Raw genomic sequence first — 21,248 nt, 5'->3', positions numbered from 1 at the left:
AAACTCTGAAGTTATCTTTTAGGATTACTGGACAAACTGTCCAGTGTGAACTCGTTGAAGTGAAAAGAGAGATAAGGCTGACACCATGTGGACACATCGTAAAGTGTGTAACACTGGATTGGTTAACATAAATAAGAGGAGAATTAGCTCAGTTTCCTTGTCTTCTATTAAGAAGAAACCAGTAGTTTTGAATAGTATGGCTTGTTATTTCCAGTGTGATTTTTGCATCTCATACATCTTTTTAATGTGTTAGAAAACACAATTTATGTAGGCTGTTGATGTCTGTTTTAACACAACTGTCAACACAGATGTGGTAGCAAAGCATTTGACAGATAAAAATAACCACATGTTGTTCTTGGCAGCCAGAAGCCTCTTTTATAAATGAGTATATCAATTTGTATTTCTACATGAGATGGCAGTCTGCCAGGTTTATTCTTCTCCTGAACCGGCCTACATTCTGTCACAGTGCACACTGTGTGCTTCCGCCTTAACGGCACACGAAACTTTCACCACAGATGACTGCAGTGCTCTCCTGTTGTGGGCATCACGAGTCAGCCAAGAGCCTAAAACTGTCTAAAAAGAAAGAATTTGCTGTCTGATATGACAGCAGAGAAGAAAACTTTTTTAAAGGTTGTATTAGTTACAATACATTTGTAAACTGATTGTGTATGTGTGTGTAATGGTACATACACACACACACACACACACACACACACACCGAAGAAAGTGTTATATTCATAGATAAACAGCTGATGATGACGATGATTACATTACGTTTTACTTTTTCGTAAAACAAAGCCATATATAGACATACACATATGCGCACATACTACGTGTACACACACACATATATATTCATAGACATACACACGTATGTGCTCAAACAAAATCTCACGTGAAGTAAGAACTCAATCACATGGAAATGGAGTAGGCGGAAATATGTACACACTTATTGCAGCCACTCTATCTATTCACTGTGTTCGTGTCATCCCTACTGGTATGTACTCGCTATACAAAAAAGAGAGAAAAAAGTTACAAAAACCTACGTATAGAGATATAATTATTGGTAATATCTATACGACCAGTAATGGATTTCATACTCTTACAAAAGCACTTTGGCAAAAACTGCCGTGACCCGGATTCGAACCGGGGTTGCTGCGGCCACAACGCAGAGTACTAACCACTATACGATCACGGCGAGCTGTCCTCAGTACGCCAATTTAACCTGGAATATTTGATCCCATAGACGTCACCAGCCCCCCCAACGGAATGGCCTGAGATACCGCCGATCGGTCTGGGAAGTGCTGAGGGTTGGTGTATTTCTAATGCATTTCAGAGCTAGATATTATTTGTGCTATGGGCTCTCCAACATGTGTTCAAAAGCTTAAGTAGCTAATGCTTTTGTAGATGCAGATTATTGGTTTTAAATACAACTCTGCTGCTAAATGTTTCAATGTATATTACTCATTAATGGATCGTAATAATGATCTAGTAGGCTAATATAAAGTATACAATTTTGAAATATGCATAATGAATATAATTAATTGTCAAAACCATGAGAATTCCCAATTTTTATGTAGTACTATGGGATTTAGAACACAAGAATTTTACATTAGAGCAGGCAGGATATCGCGAGTTACCGCGAGATACCAACATTCCTGACTTGCTTACTGTGTTTCAGAGAAAGGGATGATAAATATGGAAACAAAAGTTTTGTCTCTGTGTTTTTGGACCAACAGCAAATCTTTCTGTCTTGTCTCTGTTCAGCACCAATAGATATCACATTTCACCTCTACAGGTTTCTTATCTTGAAACGAAATGCCCCTTTTGCCGCCAGGGTTTCTGATTTCAAACTTATTCTCATGAGCCACGTGTGAAGCCTCTGTGAGAAGAGAGAAAACAAGCAGAGCTGATTCTGCATTTCCAACTTGGGAGCTTAATGTCTGGAGAAAGTAGTTATGCCGTGGCCCGGATTCGAACCGGGGTTGCTGCGGCCACAACGCAGAGTACTAACCACTATACGACCACGGCAAGTTGTCCTTGAGAGTGTAGGTTTTATCTGGAATATCTGATCCTGCAGACGTCATGCACACCCTCCCTCCTCTCCCCCCAATGGAATGGCCTTAAATACTGCCGATCTGTCTGGGAAGTGCTGAGGGTTGGTGTATTTCTAATTCATTTCAGAGCTAGCTATTTTGTGTGCTTTGGGCTCTCCAACATGTATTCAAAAGCTTAAGTCTGCAGATCTAAAACTGGTAATGGAAACAAAAAAAACATCTATCATTTAGATATGACGAGAGCCAATCAAAAACGTGATAGCCTCTTGATAAGTTTGTTAACTTATGCTGTTTAGCCTACAAATAGGCTAAACTGGCCAAATCAACAAATAATGAGGTCATACATACCCCCCTGCAAAATAATAAAGTAAAATAAATAAATAAAACAACCCCCCCAAAAGTAATATGTAGCTTAAAATGAGAAGAGTTACTTTTTAAAAATAAAATGTGTCCAAGAAGTTGCTACAGTGGGGTCATTATTTGATTAGGTAAAGTACCGATTTGCTAAACTGATAGAAATAAATTATACAACTTCCAGCTGTGATAAATACTTTATTTAAATGATCAATGAACAGTAAAGACAGATTTTTTTTCTGTATTAATTGCAAGGTTTTAGTTACCATTTCTTGTCTTGAACTAATTGCAATACGGTTAAAAGCAATCTCTGGACTGAGTACTGAAGGTTCAACCAATCAGAGCCTGAGATTCCGTAAACCCAGATTGTGTCTGCGGGGTCCGGGGCAGGAGCTGCCTGCTGGTGAAGCTCTGGGAGAGGCAGGCTGATTCACCACAGTCCCAAGGTTCTGAGACACAGAGAGTGTAATGTCTGGGCTGGGTGAGTCTGAGTGGAGGTGCTCATGGGGATGCAGGTGAGTGTGGTTATGCTGCTGGTGTTCAGTGTGCACACTGCCTGCTTTTGCGTGAGCCTGCGCCTCCACAGAGGAAGCCTGAAAACGGAAGATAGTCAAGAGAGCGGTGGTGCTCAGCAATGAAGCATTTGTCAACATTTTCGAACTGTGTTTTAAAAACCCTTTAACAATCAAAATATCAGAAGTGCAGTGATAGACTGTGAAGATTTGTGAACTTTTTTTTATTTTTTATTTTATTTTTTTTAAAGTTCACAAATTTGTGATTTGTGAACTTTTTTTTATAATTTAAGTCTTGTGTTGTTCAAACAAGTACCTGAGGTTCATAGATCTCACATTTCACCTCTACAGGTTTCTTATCTTGAATCAAGCCATCCCTTTTGCCACCAGGGTTTCTGATTTCAAACTGATCCTCACGAGCCACATGTGAGCCCGAACAGAAGCCTCTGTGCTGAGAAGAGAGAAAACAAGGAGAGCTGAGCCTGCATTTACAGCTTGGGGGATTTTTGTTTGGAGCCAGTGGAGATTGGATGCAGTACACAGAGCACATCAAAGGTGAGACCAGGCACATGAACATAGGTTTAAACATGATAAATTAACCACAGAGTCTTAAGACAAATATTATAATTATAAATTGAGTGTAAGGTGCATTACTGGTCTTTAAGATATCTATGCGTATTCTTTCATCACTGTCAGAGGAGTTTCACATTCAACAGCAGATTATTGGCAGTTTTTCAGCTTCAGCCTGGTAGCAGTCCAGTTTTATGAACATATGGTGAGTAAACAGAGCATTATTTTCTCATTACTTACAGCAAACTGACAGTCCATAGGTGTGCAGCGGCTCAGTTCACTGACATCTGTTTCCCTTGAACAAACTGTCTCCACTATAGTGAATTCCACAAAGTAGGACGGACCAACAACCCACTGAAAAATATATTTATGAAAGCCTAGTTTAGGACAGAGGTAGGTCAAAATAAGCGAACTATGACCAAAACTAGTCAGATAAAATTGCTAAGAGCTTTACATTAGGTCTAGTCTTTTGAAAAGAATAGAAAACTAAAAGTACTTGCTTAGAAGAAATCACACATAAGCTTAATTTGTATTCAACCTGTTTCTTTACTGACTCTCTGCCTGCGTTTGGTTTCTTTTTCTTTTTCATTTCTTTTTCTGTCCGAACCTGTGAACTGGCTTTCGTTATGTTCTCCAGAGTAAAGTAGTTGGCCAGGCGGCTCTCCTCATTGAACCTCTGCAGGCAGAGATTGGCCGTCTCTTTGACAATGGGCTCATTCAGATTTTCGGCCGTGGGACAGTCTGGGCACGTGTCCACCACTGCAGTAGCTGGAACTGAACACAAGGATCAAGAGGTTCAAAGGTCAAAACAAAATTCTGAAGCCTGAGGGTCATCCTGTCTCAATCAATCAACTCATTTGTCACTTCTAGGCTTGACTATTGTATTTAGGTTCTTCTAAAATCTCTATGAAAATACATGATTTATCCAGAATGCCACAGCAAGACAAGATAGAGAAACGGAATTACTTCACTAGTGAGTACACACTGTTAACCCTTGTGTGGTGGATGGCATTGTTCTCAAACAACAATTTCCTACTCTGAGCACACAAAGCACTTTTTAAATACAAGCCATATTTGCCAAAGCACTTTTATGCCCAATTGATCTAACATTAATACACATTCCTTCACAGGGAGCAACTTCGGATTGGCACACAGTACTGAACCAGCCAGGGCTCAAACCACCAACCCTCGAATTATTAGAGGATCATGTTATTAGAGCAGCTATGCTTGTAGGTTTGTTGGACCCTTGCTTTGTTTTTTTTTTTTTTAATTTGTAATTATAGCAACCATAGAAATTGAACCCTTAATAGATGTTTACTTTATCCCTATGTCAACCAAGACAGACCACATCCATGTTTCATATGGGTTATTTACCTCTGTTAGAGCCAATTTCTTAATAAAAGTGAGATTTACTAAAATTTAATAGAAAAAGAAAAATCTGTCATTATCAAGATATGGGTCGAGTTTTTTATTTTTTTTTATTTTTTTTTAAGCAAAGTTTATTATCACTACTGATGTTTATTTCTTGGAACTTGAAATTGATGAGATTCTTGTGAGTCTATAGTTCAGCCCTCAGAAATGCATCTGCCCGTTCTGGTTTACTAGTGATGGGAATTCCGGCTCTTTGTAGAGAGCCGGCCCTTTCGGCTCCCACCCGGCTTTTCAGGTTGTTTTGTTGCTTTAATTAATTTATTATCAACAACAATATAAAATTGTTGTCATAAAATGCAAACAACAACACAATAACATATAAATGAATATGCAAAACAAAAGAAAATGCACATTCTCTGTCATATAGGCCTGGGATGATTTTTTGGGAGAGGGTTTTCCTGGTTGGAATTGCATACACAGGATTCAGTGCATGAATATTCTTTCTGAATCCTTTAACATCCACAACTGGAAATGGTTGAAAATCAAGTGCAGTCATTTTTGCCAGGTCTTTATCAATTGAGTTCTGTCTTGTGGTGAACCACTGGAGGGCTCCACTCACACCCAGTTCCTTCCATTGCACTGATGGGTGGACAGTTCTCAGCCGCCTGCGCAGGTTGTTTGTGGAGCCGGCTCTATATGATATCCTTCTCTTGCAGACTCTACACTCTGCCTTTGTATTGTCAATAAAATTGAAATGGTTCCAGATTTTGCTTCTTTTCTTGGTGTCACTCAGTTTCATTACTATACCTTTCTAATGTGACGATGTTGTCTCTTGCAACAACCCTGGCTCTCTTTCTCTCCCTCTCCTGCTCTGTTCCTGTGCTACTGCGAGTGTAACTATCACCCCTTTTATCATGTTTGTGCATCAGTATTTTTAGCTTTGCTAGTTCCTGACAGGTTTATATCGAGCTGGCTCAGGTGCTGCTGTAGCACCTGGTTAGTACTGAAGGCTAGAGTCCTCACTGCACGGGTCTGGGTCTGACTCTCTGCCCCCACACCATTTCCTGTGTGTCATTATTCTTCAGTCTGCCCCCACTTCACTCTCTAATGTCTGCACTGTCCTGTTCACCAAAGACAACAAACTCATATTCTGAAAACTCTTCCTCTTTGAGGTTTTTTGATCAGAGAATCTTCTCACCGTCTTGCTAATTTGTTGAAAAAAAAAATGCAGAGTTGTTCCTACATGAGGGAGGGCTTTAGATAAAAAGACAGATGTAGGTGATAGAAATGTAACAGTGTTGGAACTGTTGTGTGAACAAAACAGAGTCTGATTGCTTTCTGTGGCTAAGACGCTGTAAATAATTTTCTGTTTTATACAGTGAAGTTGACAAAAATACAGAAGAGTCTCAGTGATGCTTTGATCTACCTTCACGAATTGTACAGGAGTAGCTTTGTAGTTTGACTTGAGTGTGAACATAGGCAGATACTTGACACTCTCCATACACCTGAAATACACAAACACATTTATACAGTAGCTAAAGACACATGTACGTGTAAGAGGTGAACCACAGCAGCTAAGAAATTTCATACATTCATAAAAAAAACTATCTATTTACACTTTACTAAGCTCATACATGCAGAACATATGAATGTATGCATTACAATGCAGTGCTTTGTAAAACAAAGACAACAGAAGACTCACTGTATTAAAACTCTGAAAAGGTTGTCGCTGCAACTTCTGGTATTTTAAGTCAAATTTTCTGATAATTTTATACAGCTTTACTTAAAAAAGACCTAAATATTTTTTGTCAGTCTGGTATTGTGAAATGAATCAGGATCTATAACTTGGGACAGATATGTCAAAAAATGTCAAAGTATTGGCCGGTAAAAAATCCACCATTCAAACTCTCATTTTGAATTCAAGTTTTTCAGATCAGTTTATTTGTACAGCGCCAATAGTTGTGCTGAGGTGACTCTAACACTATAAAATAAAGCATGTAGAATACTTTTTAACATTACATTCTTGGTTACAAAAATAAAGAAAATGAAAATTTCCTTTAATTTTGATGCCGGATTATAACAATTTATATCACAAAAATATCATTTTTGTCCTGATTGTCCTGTGCAAATAGTGTCAAAAATGCTGGAGTTTCAAGATGCTAGTTATAATGTAGTTATGTGTGCATATTTTTCATTTTGAAGACCTGGGTCAATCCAATCACAAATCATATTTTTAAAGATATTTTTTCCTCTGCCTCCACAATAAACATTTGCCTCCAGTAAACATTTCAGGCTTTTATCTTTGACATATTCACTTTCAAACATCGTCTCAGATTATAATGTGTTCTGTGACATGTGCATTGCTTGGTACTTACTGGAACATTCCCAATATTTCTGACTTCACATTGTTTCCACGGTTTTCCACTGGTGATGTGGCATTTGGTCTCCATGACATCGATGGTTAGTTTGTACAGAGATCCATCTTTCCCCTGGACACATTCATAAATAAGCAACTCTATTTTCTTTCTTCCTTTTGTGACTTTTCTAACATAAAAACAATATGGCTGCTGGTCAATATGTTGCAGCATGCCTTTGTTGCATGATCATGTCTTTGTGCATGCATATGCATAATTCACCCTGACCTGTTCTGGAGTGTGAGACAGATCATAGAGCCTGTTGAGGCTCCAGATGTATCCAATTTTCCTGTCCTGGTTGATCTGTTCCAACGCCTCTTCTGCCACTCGCACTGCATCAGGGCTCATGCAGCCTGGAGGGTCCGAGGCCTCCCCTCCCTGGGGCAGCAAAGCCAAACATACGACCAGCAGGTACACACTCATCCTCATCTAACACACATACAGACTGGTCCTAATAAAACAAAAAATCCCACCTACTTGAATTACTAAATCTTATGCTGGCAGATCATTTAATAATGAAACTGAAACATGCATTGACCTGGAAATCTTCTTTTGCAGGACCTAATAAGTAATCCCAGTTTTTACACAAAGAGTTGTGAGAGACACATGTGAGACTGATGCTGGACTTTCTCCTCTTCCTGAAAGGATGAACAAACAGCTGCTATCGGCTGCTCTGCAGGCCAATGACTGGCTCAGACAAACTGAGCGGTCACAGTGCACTGGGGAACAGGGCAAATCAATTAAAAAGCTCACTGCACACCTCATTTCAGTTCTTGAATATTACTTTAAAAAAAATTCTTTAAGAAATGAAGTCACGCAGTCTTGATGAACAGGAATGCCTGTGAGCTTTCGATTAGCAGAACTCTTCTCAGCTCATCTCATCGAAGCTTAAAAGAAAGTGAGGGCCATTTGCAAAGCACTCCATCAGTGTAAGCCACTTCTCTGCTGCTGATTCTTCTTTTTATTTTATGTGTGCCAGTTCATACTTCCTCATAGTAACTGTAACTGGCAAATCTAAAAAGCTCATGTCAGTGGTATCATATAAAACTTAATGGGCTAGCAACAGTGGAGTGTGTGCTCTTTAGCTGTGCTTTTTGTTCATTTGATTTCTTTTTTCAAAATGAAGAAATCTATCTATTAGTTGAGTTTAGAAAAAGTTTGAGTTATGCTGCAGGAATCGATCAAAGAGTTTTGGATATACTTTTATCTTCTGTAAATATTTCTGTTGGAGTGTTTCCTGAAATGTGAATTAGAGGTTGACTCACTTTTTTCCTAATCGTTTTTGTCACATTAGCAAACACTCTGCATGCTCTTGTGCAGCCTGCTGTGCTAGAACAGATGCATTACATGAACATCAGCACCGTGTGAGTGTCTGAAAATAGTTTGAACTCGTACTGCTTTACTTCAGTAAAAGTCATAATCCTACTAAACTACAGTAATATGAAAAATGTTTTTGAATCAAAATACGGACATGTGTATTTTTGGTGCTGCTGTTCTATGTTTGTGTATAGGTGTGTGTGTGGGTGTGTGTATGTGGCAGAGCACCCGTTCTTCAGGCCTGGTGGGTGTGTCAGCCAGGCCACACCTGCGGAGGAGAATCACACACACCTGATCAAGCCTTGTCTGGGAGCTATTTAACAGTTTGGCTGAGCGCTCTTCGACGCTGGATTGTTGTGTGAGACTCCACGTCAGTCATCTAGCGTCTGTGAGTGTATGCCTACTGGAATTAAGTGTCTTGATGGCTGCCTCTGTTATTTCCCCTCAGGAGGAGCGTGGAACACCGCAGGGCAGCAAGCACGGGGTGTGGGGACACACGGGAGTGGAGAGCACTGAGCATGGACTTTGGAGAAGAAGACACGACACGGGAGTCATGGAAGTGCACGGGGATTTATTGTCATTTTGCTGCCACTGTAAATAAACGCTTGTTCAGATTAAATAGAACAAAATACAAAGCATTAAAATATGTTAAAAACACAACAGCCTTAATAAACCCAGAGTAGTTTGGAGCCGGTAGTAGGGTTCATACGTCATCACTTAAAGATATCCCACCTGCTGTGAATGTTTTAATGCAGTACAGTTGTTATTATTATCACTTGTCACGTCCTCTTTATGACAGTTAAAATAAATAATTTTCATATAAGAAATAAAATTGTCTCATGTAAACTGTATATGGTGTTAAATAGGCCTATACTATTGTACTTTAATGTTAATCATAAGGGTGGTACTTCAACAGCCATATATTTTATGAGGTGGTACTCACTGTGAAAAGTTTGAGAACCACTGATCTACAGCAATAGTTCCTCAGGCTTACTGGACAATTTTCTGTTTTTCAGTTTTCCTTTGTACTTTAACCTTTTCAGCAGAATGTTTTCAGTTTTTAAGCCACTTAACACTAACCGATACATGATTCAAGGAGAAAAACATTACCTAAACCAAGGGATGTCAGCATTAATACATTACATGTAACTTAGCAACAAACTAATTTTAAAGTACCAAGCACCTAGCTGCAGAATCCCATATACACACACACCTTCACTGTGTACTGTACCACTGCACACGGTTGGAATGACAATAAAGCCACTTGTCTCAACTAAAGTGTACCTTCCCAGCAAACATGCCATTTGTGACCCATATGGGCCCATTGTCCCAGATTGCTCTCTGATGTTTCCTTTGAAATATAAATGTGTGTCGATGTTAGAAAGCACTTATGTAGTAAAAGCATAGAAAACAGTGCCACTATGAATGAGTGAATGAGGTCGAATAAGAATGAAGTTCTATAAAGCACTTTGAGTCCTCAGGTAGCATAAGGAAGCGCTATACGGTGTAAGAACCAGTCCATTCACACACACACACACACACACACACACACACACACACACACACACACACACACACACACACACACACACACATTTATTTATTTATTTATTTATTTATTTATTTATTTATTTATTTATTTATTTATATATTTCAGTAATTAAATGAGTTTTGCACACTGTGTTTATTACATTTTCATACACCACATTATGCAGCCGGCTTGAACATGGGGTCATTAGCAAAGAGAATCCCCACACCTTGATCCCCTCCCTTTTTGGTGGGGCACAGGGCAGAGACTGAGGTTGGGAAGGGCTCGATGGCGGGCTCCATCTGTCCGGGAACCTGAGGGTCAGGCTTAAGTGGGAGAGTGACTCCAACTCCAGGCCCACCGGCGGGGACATCAGGGAAGGAAGGCAAGGTCACAGGCTGGCCCAAGGCAGGCAGGACTATCACTGTTCCCTTTGCATCATCGTGGGGTGTGTTCTCATGTTCGTGCTCGTGGGGATGGTGGTGGTGCTCGTGTTCATGTAGGTGACCGTGCTTGTGGTCGTGGTCCAGAGCCAGCTCGTGGTCATGCTCATGGATGTGCACACCTACAGCGTGCTTGTTGTGTGCCTTGGCATGATGAGTGTGCACATGATCGTGGTTCAGACCGTGGTCGTGGGAGTGGTCCCAGTGCCTGTGGGAACTGCCTGTGGCATGGTCATGTGTTTGGTGGTGATTGTGGTCATCAGTTTGGTTCCTGTTGTGGCCATGATGTGAGTGGCTCTTGGTGTGGTCGTGGCTGTGTGAGTGTGTGTCGTTGTGGCTGTGGTCAGTCTCTCCACCCAGCAGGGGGAGCATCATCTGTCTCTTAGCAGCCTGGAGATTTTATACAGAGTGTACTATAATAAAGAGTTTACAAAACAGAGCCAGCCCAAGGCATAAGGAAACTAAGCGCCTTCTTAGGTCCCCCATCACCATTTATTACTTACACTGTTCCCTATGCGACTGAAGGATATTTGAACAATACAGATATGACATGTTAATGAGTCTTACCTCAGGCACATAGAGCTCACAGTCGACATTAATTTGCTCCTCATCAAAAAGAGGCTGGAAGAGGGATGCCTTACAGAAGCCCTTGTGCTGAGAAGAGAAAAAGAAGAAAAAACTTAAGAAAGCAGAGGATTGAGGATGCCTGTGGTTTTACTACGGTGGAACAATTACACATACTGAATGAAAAAGTAATCCTCTGCTGTCACAAACTAGTCAGTAGAACTTAGAACACACTGGATCAGAGCTTTGAGTGGAAAGCAGAGGTCTTTGATTGCAGCATTAAAACTAAAATGACCCCCTGATCAGAAAAGCCATACTGCACTGATCTCATCAACCCGTCTGACTACAACTTTACATGAGTGAGACTAATAATTCTTTCTCCTGACTCACAGCAAACTCGCAGTCCATAGGGGGGCAGTTCTCAGCCGTCACTGCTTCTGTGCTGTGGGGGCAGGTGGTCTCCTGGATGGTGTATTCCACACGGTAAATTGAACCTGCGACAACCTGGAAACACAAACACAAAAAGCATAACAATATGTCAATCTAAATGAGAGTCCATGATGAATAAAAGATCTTTCTTATCCCTGTTAATATTCTCATTCATTTCAGATTGATCGAGGGCTTTTCAGTGAACCTTTTGCACAAAGTGACAATACTGAACTATAACAGTTTAGCCCAGAAGTAATGACTGTATGCGCTAGTTTTTCAGTGTCACCCAGTGTTAGGTTGATTTTGATAATAGTTGTCATTGTTGTACTTAAATTAAACCTCGTCTTAAACTGTATGTTTAGAGATTTTTCTGTTCCTCCCCTACACATCTAGGATGGGGGGGGGGGGGGGGGGGGGCAATCAGCTATAGTGTTTAACTGCAGACATTGCATGTAAGGTTCTGGGTGTCCTTATAGTAGGGGTGGGGGAAAAAATCGATACTGTGTAGTATCGTGATATTTTGTTTGCTAATAATGTATCGATACAGGGACAGCAGAAATCGATATTTTGTTACAAAAAAAGTTTTTGTGCTCTGACTTCAGAGCATGTTGATCAGCTCCTTTTTCTGAGCAAGAATCCTGACATTCCTTCAATGTCCAAATGTGTTTAACTTTTTTTTTGGCAGCAATAAACATGACAGTTTACTTATTTCAATTTAAGACATGTTTTATTTTAATTAAGTTTAAAACTTTTTTATTTAATGTAAAATTATATTTTGTTTTAATTTACTTTCAAGTTCTTCAGTTGCTGAAGGGGCTGCATAGTTTTTACAAATTGCATAGTTCAGAATAGCTATAATTGTACCAGATGGTTGCATTCAGTTAAGTTGGACTAGACTGCAATACAAACCGTTCAGTTTGTCAACAATAAAACTGACTGAAATGAGAGAAAGACTGAGTGCGAGACTTTGATATTAGATATAATGAATATTGATAAAGTTTACCTTTATGTACAGAATCTGAATATCGCAAAATATTTTTAAAAATTGCAATAATATCGTATCGTGTGTTAAGTATTGTGATAATATCGTATCGTGGGATGTATGGTGATTCCCATCTCTACCTTATAGGATGTTTTACTTCCTGGCCTAAGTAAGCCAGTAAGTTTTTGGTTAGATAGCATGTTTCTATGTCACATATCTTGATGTTTCTTTTGGATATGTGGTAATCTGACCTGTGCAGTAGCACGGGAGATTTTGAGCAGAGTGAACCGATTGGCCAGCCTGCTCTGGTTGTGGAATTTCTCCAGAGACTTGGTCACAGTCTTCTGAACTTCAGCTTCCTCATTATTGCGAGGTACAGCTCTCATGCACCCTACCTGCAGGAATTGAGCAGAACAAAAAAGTGGTTTTACATGTTGGTGCTGCACGAAACCTGTAATTTCACCAAATTGTCTCATTTTTTTTTTTTTTTTTGTGTCCCGTTTGGATCTTTAGCCATCAGAATTGTTGTCTTAAGGCCAAGAAAGATGCCAAGCGGATTTATTTTACCAAGTGGATCATCATGGCCTTGCCATATTGGTCCATTTGATTGACCTTTATTATAATTATGTATTTATTTTATTTTCAGTTGCTACAAACGGGACAGACATGACTGGGGGATAGGACAGGGAGAGAGAGTGAAAGAAAGAGAGGGAGAGAAAGAAAACCAAAGGGGAGAAGAGACGGTGAGAAGGGGGGAAGAAAGAAAAAAAAAAAACAACAACAAAAAAAACAAAACACCTGGGTCACCTGTATGGAGAAAAAAAACAGAAGAGAAAGCAAACAACAAAGAGCAAAAAACGGCACCATCACAATAAACTAGCTAGCAGTAGATATCAGTAGATACTAAATAATAAACGATATTGTGCAGCACGCAAGATAGACAGCGCACAATGTGCTTTGAGGCAGCAGCCAAGAAAGCTGTAGTCCGGTATGGACACCCGTGTGCATACCTGTGTGGATCAGCATGCTTGCATTCCAAAGGTTTCTCCATGTAACGATCTGCTAGGGAGTGTGGGGAGCCACAGCCCCGTCCTCCAGGGTATGAAGCAGGTATGGAGGAGATCAAAACTCCAGACATCCAGAGGCCCCCAGAACACAACAGACCAAGGAAGACCAACAGAGGGGCAGCCGCGCCACTGTCTCAGTAAGAGCTGAGGAGAGTCCCAGATGAGGGCTCACTCAGCAGCGGCGGAGCAGAAGCCAGGGGGAGTTGCAGTGACGCGCCCGTGAGCTCCGCCGGCAGCCAGCTGTGCCTGAGTGACCGAGCCCCAGGCCGAGAGGCCGGGGGCACCCCACCTCCGAAGTGGCCCGAGCGAGCCCCAGGCTCCAGGCCCCGATAAGCGGCCGCCAAGGAGTGAGCCGGTGTGTACCCGGACGCCCATCCCCAGACACAAAGAACCACCAACGCACCGATGTCTGAGGGAGTCCGCCACTGGCAGGGGAAGTGGTGGTGGGTGGAGATAGGCCTCCAAACCTTGGAGGGCCCGAGATGTCCCCAGAGAGGTGGCGTCTGATACCCAACCTGACATATAGACACAGACATACAGGCACACACAGACACAAACATCCATTCCCACCCTCATGCTCTCATATGCACTTACTCCACACTCAACCAACGTGGAGACAGACATAAAGAGACGCTGTACACATGATCACACTCCCCAAGCGTACTCTACGAACCGGGTCTAGGTACCCTTGCCCCTGGAGGGGGGAACTGCACCCAGACCCAGGTGGTGTTACCCTTTTCCCTGCGGTGGGGGGAGGCAGACCGCCCCGACTCCGCAGCAGCAGGGAGGCCCCACACTCCAGACCGCAGTCGGACGGCCAACTCCTCCTAGCCCTCCCGCTCCAGCAGGCCGCAGAGAACGGGTGTGAGAGAAGACTCCAAACCTCCCTCCACCCGCTCATTGTAGTGTTGATGCATGTGTGTTCTAAGGTGCAATTAAAACCCAGGAGGGCATGGAGCTACCTGCCACCAAATTGTCTCATAAGGTGCAGCCTGTTTTTATTTTTCCTCCATAAAGTATGCTGCTGTATATGTAGAACTGGTTGTCATCATAGATATGATCGTTAAAAATCGCAACTCCTTTTTTCATATATATGTAATATTTTTCATACCTGGTCTGATAACACAGCTGTATTTGTAGAGGCGCTCCACTCTATGCACCTTATTGATGAAGATAGCAGCTTTGCACTGTCCATATACCTGCAAACACAAATACAATATATCAACACACCAAATGACTTTATTCCCCTTCCAACTTCTGAACTAATGCTTAGGGAACAAAAACCCAAGATGATCACTATGCTGAAACAGAAAGATTTGAGGATTTTAAGAAAGCCTTGCTGCGTTCTCTGTGTGTGCGCACTTAGAATAGAATAGAATAGAATAGAATACTTTTATTTGTCAATTTCTTCAAATGTACTTGCCATACAAAGGAATTGAAATTACGTTTCACACTGTCCCATGCGTAGACATTGACAACAATAAGGTGCAGATGCACAACAAAAACAGCCCTAACAATAAAGTAATAAATAGTAATATAATAATATAAATAGTGCTAAAAGAAATACTAAAAATATATATATAGCAGCAGGTGTGTGCAATTGCAATGCAAGTCAGGAATGTTTTTGTTTGTGTTTTTTTTTTGTTTGTGTGTGTGTGCGTGTGCTTGTGCTCTAACCTTGATATTTTCCCTTGGACGAATGTCACAGCTCTTCCAGTCCTTCCAGCTGAGAACACTGCAGTCGGTCTCCACAACATCCAGAGTGAGGTAGAAGACCACACCATTCTCTCCCTGTAATGCATGCACACACACACGCACACACTTTATCAAGCAATGTTTACAGTCAATAAAAATGTAATTGAATTTAACAGCTTTCACTTGGTCACTTCCAGTGATTCATGGTACCTCCTAAACTTTCACACAAGTCACCTAAATTTGTTTTTCTTGTTTTTATTTTGACCATTTTAAGCCAGGTAGTGTCTGCAAAACACAAACACTATTTATGACGGTTTCCAAGCATCATGCATTCAGTAAACAGCCGGACTTACTGTCATAAAAAATGAATGTGATTAATTTCTGTTTCACCAAATCTGGCACTTTGTTAGAAAGTAATTCCACCCTAAACAGCACTGGTCTATCACACAGTAATAATACTGCAAGCTCAGCAGCATGGCTTACATGGCTCTTTATGTGGGCGTTGGACAGGTGGTGCAGGCTGAAGACGTAGCCCTCCTTCCTGTTCTGGTTGATTTTGGTAAGAGCCAGTTCAGCAGCTGCTTTTGTTGATGCGTCTTCACATGAGCCTGGCTCCATGCCACCATGCTCCACTGGTGCACCATTGATGGTCACACAACCCAACGCCAGCAGCAGTGATAACAGCACGCAGGTCTTCATGGTAAAGGCCTGGGACGACTCTCTTACACACTGTCACACTCGAGCTTCCAAAAGAGCTGTGTAGAGATGGAGAGGTCACATTTTATATCCTGCTACCCACATGTGCACACACACACACACACACACACACACACACACACACACACACACACACACACACACACACACACACACACACTTGCTTAATAAAGTTATCAGTTGTTAAATAAACAGGCTGTACACCCTCTCTTCTTTTGGATCAATAGGCACATGGTCCAGTGTTGCCACACAGTTGAGCCTAATCGACAACATGGCATAAAGTTTTGACCTTCTTCAGTTTGCTTAACCTTCTTCTTGAAGTGGTGAGAATGCTGTTATCCAGCTGTTGCAGTGTACTCACTCTCACCTGGATGGTACAGGTGGCATTGTTAGAATCATGTTTTTTTAAATTTCTCCGGTGCTTTAATTCCATTCAGCTACTTCTTCTGAGTGAGAAGCTGCTCAGGATGGCTGTCACCACCTTCTGAATGTTAGCAAGACTAAAGAGATGGGAGTTGACTTTCTGAGGAAAAAAACTGCGATATCATTGGTCAGAATGTGGAGGCGTTTGACTCAGTGAGGGACAGGAGGTCACTGAACAAACGGCTCTCCATCAAGGACAACCCATCACACCTGCTCCACTCCACACTGTTGAGGCAGCAGAGCCCAGTTTCTCTGAGATCGATTCAACCTCGCTGCCATAAAGAATGCTTTAGGAAATGATTCCTACCAATGAAGCTGTTTTTCTTAGATTTAAATGGTACATATTATTTATTAATGCATTTGCACTTCTGTCTTGCACTAACTTTGAACTAACTTTAGTTTTACACTTATATAACACAGCATTTTTCTTTTTCTGAATATTTAAAGGGCTTTTTACTACAAGCCTCACTCACCCAATCCAACATACATTCATAGGGTACTATTATTCAAGCTCTGTGTCTAATATTCATGAACAGACCCACAATCCAGTGTGCATCTTGAGCAACTCAAGATTCGGTTCCTTGTCCACACGTCATCAGGCAGCTTGGAGGCACCAAGGATATAGTGCCTCCAAAAGAATAGTCTTTCGCCCCTATACCCAGGTCAGACGACCGATTTGCACGTAGCTGCCATCACCAGTGTGTGAATGTGTGTGTGAATGGGTGAATGACTGGATATGTAAAGCACTTTGGGGTCCTTAGGGACTAGTAAAAGCGCTATATAAATACAGGCCATTTACCATTTACCATATAACCAGCAACTTTTTGCACAACCTGCTCTATATCCTGAGCCACAGCCAATCTCTCTGAAGAAGACTGCCTAAAGAAGAGCCGAGCCTGGATTTACCACTTGGGAGTGGAAGCTTCTTGTGGCCAGAACACAATGTATGCATTACACGCATAGCACACAAAATGTAAGACCATACACATGACAAGTTTCCCCACGCACATTTTCCTTTGTGTACAAGTTTACATCTGTAAATAAAGTCTTGTTAAAACTGAGTTTCTGTTGTCCGTGTCTGTATCTGTGCTTGGGTCCATGTTGCATACTGGCCTCTGGGCCCGCCTATGTCATGGCTGTAGGCCGACTCGGGAGAAAAGGACTCAAATGCAGAACGCAGGCGGAGAACTGGTTAATGTTTAAGTAACAAAGTTTATTTTCAAAGTAAGTGAATGTGCAACGAGACTATTAAACTGAACTGTGAGCAATGAGTATTAACATGTGCCATGAACAATGCTAAAGTTTTGAGCACTTATGGAACCTGAGCTATGCAAGCAACAAGAAAAACAAGAACTGCAGTTCTGTGATTTTGGGGCCAACGGGTAAGTCAGACTGGATGGCAGGGTCCAGGGGGGTCAGAGTCACTGAAATAAGAGTAAACAAGCTCAGGTATGGTTCCAGGTGATTGCTGTCAGATGATGGTTCTGAATGTTCCTTTAAGCTGTTTACTTGCCACAGGTGGATCAGTAGCGTGGAGGGGAGAGTGGTAAGGAATCCAAAACTCCTGAAGTTGAGACAGGCAGGTGCGTGGAGTGAGCAATAGCCTTGGCTATAAAGACCGCTGAGAGGTCCAGCGTCCAAATGCAGGTTCTATGGAGAAGGTTGGTGTCTGGCAATCTGGTGAGTAGCTATGAACGAGAATCAAAAGGTAATTTACTATGACGTTCACAAAACACTATGTTGGCCTGCACTAACTCTGTTTGCTGAGAATCTCGCAAAGAGAAGTCGAGAGCGCTGGCCTTATAAGTTGACAGCTTAATTACCCACAGGTCAGAGCAATGAGCAGGAACACTGTGGCTCTGTATTATTGAAGGGTCTTTACCTTACAATATAGTGCTTTGAGGTGACCGTACTGTAGTTGTGATTCTGTGCTATACAGTATAAAATGGCGGGGGCATTGCAGAGTTGGAGTCTTCCTCTTCGTCCAACAGTGGAAGTTCCAAGTTGGTTAACTCGTCTCCTTCAGTGTTTGTAAAGAGATCCACCTTTCTCCTGGAGACATATAGACATTTAAAAAACAATTCTCTCTGTATTTGCTTTCTTTTTCTCCTCTTATATTTTAAGGCTCTGTAAACAAGGCTGTTGGTCAATCTGTGAATTACCTGTCTGTCATTTGGTGGACAGGAACTATTTTTTTGGAGTGACACAAACATCTTTTTGTACTGTAAAGAGTTTGTACACAACATTCCAGAGGCATTTCCTGCATTATTATGTAAATAGTTGTATATACCTTTGTTGTTTCCAAAATTTATGCATAGGTTTTTGAAATTGACAAGTTGATAGAATGATTTGTTAAACATGCTTGTGGTTTTCACAGAAAAAAAAATTTCCTAGTCTTATTTTATATTTGTGTGATTTTAGGTCAAAACGAAAAAAATAAATGCAAAATCAGACGCGAGATTGTTCTGGAAAGAATGATACCAAATGACAAGGCTGACCCTTTTAAAGCTGAAATATAATGGAAAAATTATGAGTAGCCAAAAATGGATAATTATCCCCCTGTACCTACAGGGTTAATATTAACACATATGCTAGTCTGAAAATGTTCTTTGTGGGGCCTTTTGGCAAACTGATGCTGGACTTCCAGTAAGGATGAGCAAACAGCTGGCATCTGCTGCTCTGCAAGCCAAAGGCTGGTTCAGAAAAAATGAGAGGTCATAGTGCATTGGGAAACAGGGTATGTTTATTTTTTAAAACTTAAATAGTCAGAAATCCTCATAGTTATTGTAACTGACAAATTCAGCTAATGATACTAACAACAGTGGAGCCAAAGCATTTTGTAAATACTCCAGCACTGAATACCAAAAGGAAATAGGTTGCAAACACATAAAACTTGTGTGACAATTCTCAAATATACCAATTTATTTGGCCAAGCCAACAAACATGCTAATGTTTCATCCTTTTAGCCTTCATCAGACTATGAAACACATTGGAGGTAATATATATTTCTGTCAGACGACCATATTGAAAGAGTCACAAAGTAAAGATTTTTTCTAATCTCTTAATAACAACAGTTTATATTAACAGTGCTTATACGCTTATATTCATCAAACAAAGACAGCACTCAACATATTTCAGAACATGAAATCAGTTATTTTAAGAATATTATGAAGGTAAACACGGTTCTCCTGCCACTCTGCATTTCTTTGATCTTTAACATGTAATTGTCCCGCCAGAGAAGGCAATCTATATAAGCACTTTCTCAGAGAGAGAGAGAGATGTATTGGAGCTCAATGCTCAACACAGTGACACTTACAGTACTCATCTAAATGATTTGTCTTTAAAATACATTACGTGTAGGTTTGCAGTTGCTAGGCTCAACATACAAGCAGACTGAGTAACAGTTTATCCTTTTTTTTCTAGAAAATTTTCCTTTGCAGGGCCTGTTTGCACTGTGATGCTAGACTTCCCGTAAGAATAATCAAACTGCTGTGTGGCCAGACTTTTCTGGTTCAGACAAACTGACGGGTCATAGCATACTGTTGAACTGGGTAAATGGACTCAAAGAAATACAATCGTTTATTTTTAATAATTAATACTCATAGAAATTCTCAAAGTTAATTAACCCTGCAACATATTTAGGGTGTATACTGCCCTATCATAGCTGGGATAGGCTTCAGTCCACTTGGGATAAGGATAAGCAGAAGAGAGTGGATGGATGGATGGATGGATGGATAGTGTAACTCAGTGATTCCTGAGATTAGGGACAAAACAGGTTTTAATTTTCTAAAATATATTTTTTGATTTTTCAAAAACATATTTACATATAATTGTTACACAAAGGTTTGGCCGTCTCACCATGTTTTGGTACAATCTCCCAGGTGAAACATTTTTTAATAATTTATGCTTTTGCTGGAGAAGTGCAAGGTTTTTGTCAACACCGTCAGACACAAAGAAATGCAAAAATATATATTTTAAATTAAGTTGTTTCAGCTATTTTGACTATTAGCAGCTTCTCTATTCTATTTTTTATGCACATATGTTTTCAAAGTAATTATACTACATTTAAAAGTAAGATTGTTTTGGCTGTTTATTATTAGAGTTACAGTCATACATATTTTCAGAAGCTTGTATTTAATCTCTATAAGAAACAATCATATTAAGCAGGATGCAAATTACACATTTATTGAGAAAATTACGTATTTTTATTGGAAGATCATGAGGGAAGAAACTATATGGTTCTCTAAAAGAGAAAAATAAACAAAAACTCCAGTTGACAAGGTGCTAATGGTGGTGACACACTAGTAGAAAACAAGATTTTATTTCTTTCAAAATGACCATTAAACCTTAGCAACCTTTGTAATGTCACAAGACACATCATAACAATTCTGTTTTTGCACATGTCAAGTTCTACATCTTAACAGTTCACCAGCAAGTAGCTGCCTACTACTCCTTGATTCCTAAAGTACTCTGTGGTTGTGGACCCTGCTGTACTTTCTCTCCTTTTGTCTCTCTGTGCTTGTTTCCAAAACCTTCTCTTCTACCTTTTTTCTTGTCCTTTCAGATCACTGATGTTCTTTATTTTTCCCTCTTTCACTCTATTTCTCCATCTTTCCCTTTCCTTTATGGGAAACTCAAGCTGGCTGTTAATTTTTTCTCTCCTTCTTTTTTGATCATCCCTGTTCCTTCTCTTTCATTCCTCTACTGACAGGTTCCCCTTTGCCATTCTAGTCTGAAATGTACCATTTTATGATCACTATAATTTTTCTGAACCTTATGCTTTTTTACAAATTAAGGATGAATAT

The 21,248-nt window shown here is 40.5% G+C and overlaps 2 protein-coding genes, 1 long non-coding RNA gene and 2 other non-coding genes across 6 annotated transcripts in view; 1 reads left to right on the top strand and 4 right to left on the bottom strand.

The window, feature by feature from the left end:
• Positions 1 to 1,126: 1,126 nt before the first annotated feature.
• Positions 1,127 to 1,198, bottom strand: trnah-gug (transfer RNA histidin (anticodon GUG)). Its single transcript has one exon. It is a non-coding gene; the product is annotated as a tRNA-His (tRNA).
• A 761-nt stretch (positions 1,199 to 1,959) lies between these two features.
• Positions 1,960 to 2,031, bottom strand: trnah-gug (transfer RNA histidin (anticodon GUG)). Its single transcript has one exon. It is a non-coding gene; the product is annotated as a tRNA-His (tRNA).
• A 562-nt stretch (positions 2,032 to 2,593) lies between these two features.
• LOC113009747 (fetuin-B) lies at positions 2,594 to 7,999 on the bottom strand. Its single transcript, XM_026148245.2, has 8 exons — positions 7,817 to 7,999; positions 7,507 to 7,729; positions 7,240 to 7,353; positions 6,291 to 6,369; positions 4,101 to 4,267; positions 3,734 to 3,847; positions 3,240 to 3,374; positions 2,594 to 3,004 (listed from the first exon to the last, which is right to left on the bottom strand). The coding sequence occupies exons 2-8, from the start codon at positions 7,705 to 7,707 to the stop codon at positions 2,750 to 2,752; spliced, it is 1,065 nt and encodes a 354-aa protein (XP_026004030.1). The 5' UTR covers positions 7,708 to 7,729; positions 7,817 to 7,999; the 3' UTR covers positions 2,594 to 2,749.
• Positions 8,000 to 8,210: 211 nt separating this feature from the next.
• Positions 8,211 to 9,427, top strand: LOC145421290 (uncharacterized). Its single transcript, XR_013902621.1, has 2 exons — positions 8,211 to 8,953; positions 9,044 to 9,427. It is a non-coding gene; the product is annotated as an uncharacterized LOC145421290 (long non-coding RNA).
• A 763-nt stretch (positions 9,428 to 10,190) lies between these two features.
• LOC113009405 (fetuin-B-like) overlaps positions 10,191 to 21,248 on the bottom strand; it is a 50,907-nt gene continuing 39,849 nt past the window's right edge. Inside the window, exons 1-7 of one of the 2 annotated variants that reach the window (XM_026147059.2) lie at positions 15,787 to 16,180; positions 15,286 to 15,399; positions 14,720 to 14,807; positions 12,793 to 12,936; positions 11,521 to 11,634; positions 11,134 to 11,220; positions 10,191 to 10,956 (exon numbers count right to left, since the gene is read on the bottom strand). In XM_026147059.2, coding sequence (XP_026002844.2) covers positions 10,303 to 10,956; positions 11,134 to 11,220; positions 11,521 to 11,634; positions 12,793 to 12,936; positions 14,720 to 14,807; positions 15,286 to 15,399; positions 15,787 to 15,788 — 1,203 coding nt within the window. In that variant the 5' untranslated portion in view covers positions 15,789 to 16,180 and the 3' untranslated portion in view covers positions 10,191 to 10,302. Of the gene's footprint in view, positions 10,957 to 11,133; positions 11,221 to 11,520; positions 11,635 to 12,792; positions 12,937 to 14,719; positions 14,808 to 15,285; positions 15,400 to 15,786; positions 16,181 to 21,248 lie in introns of those variants that run through there. The other variant, XM_080291376.1, reaches the window with a different exon arrangement.

This window comes from Astatotilapia calliptera, chromosome 17, assembly GCF_964374335.1.
Source record: "Astatotilapia calliptera chromosome 17, fAstCal68.1, whole genome shotgun sequence".
Taxonomy (NCBI): domain Eukaryota; kingdom Metazoa; phylum Chordata; class Actinopteri; order Cichliformes; family Cichlidae; genus Astatotilapia; species Astatotilapia calliptera.
This window is presented reverse-complemented; position numbering and strand designations above follow the sequence as displayed.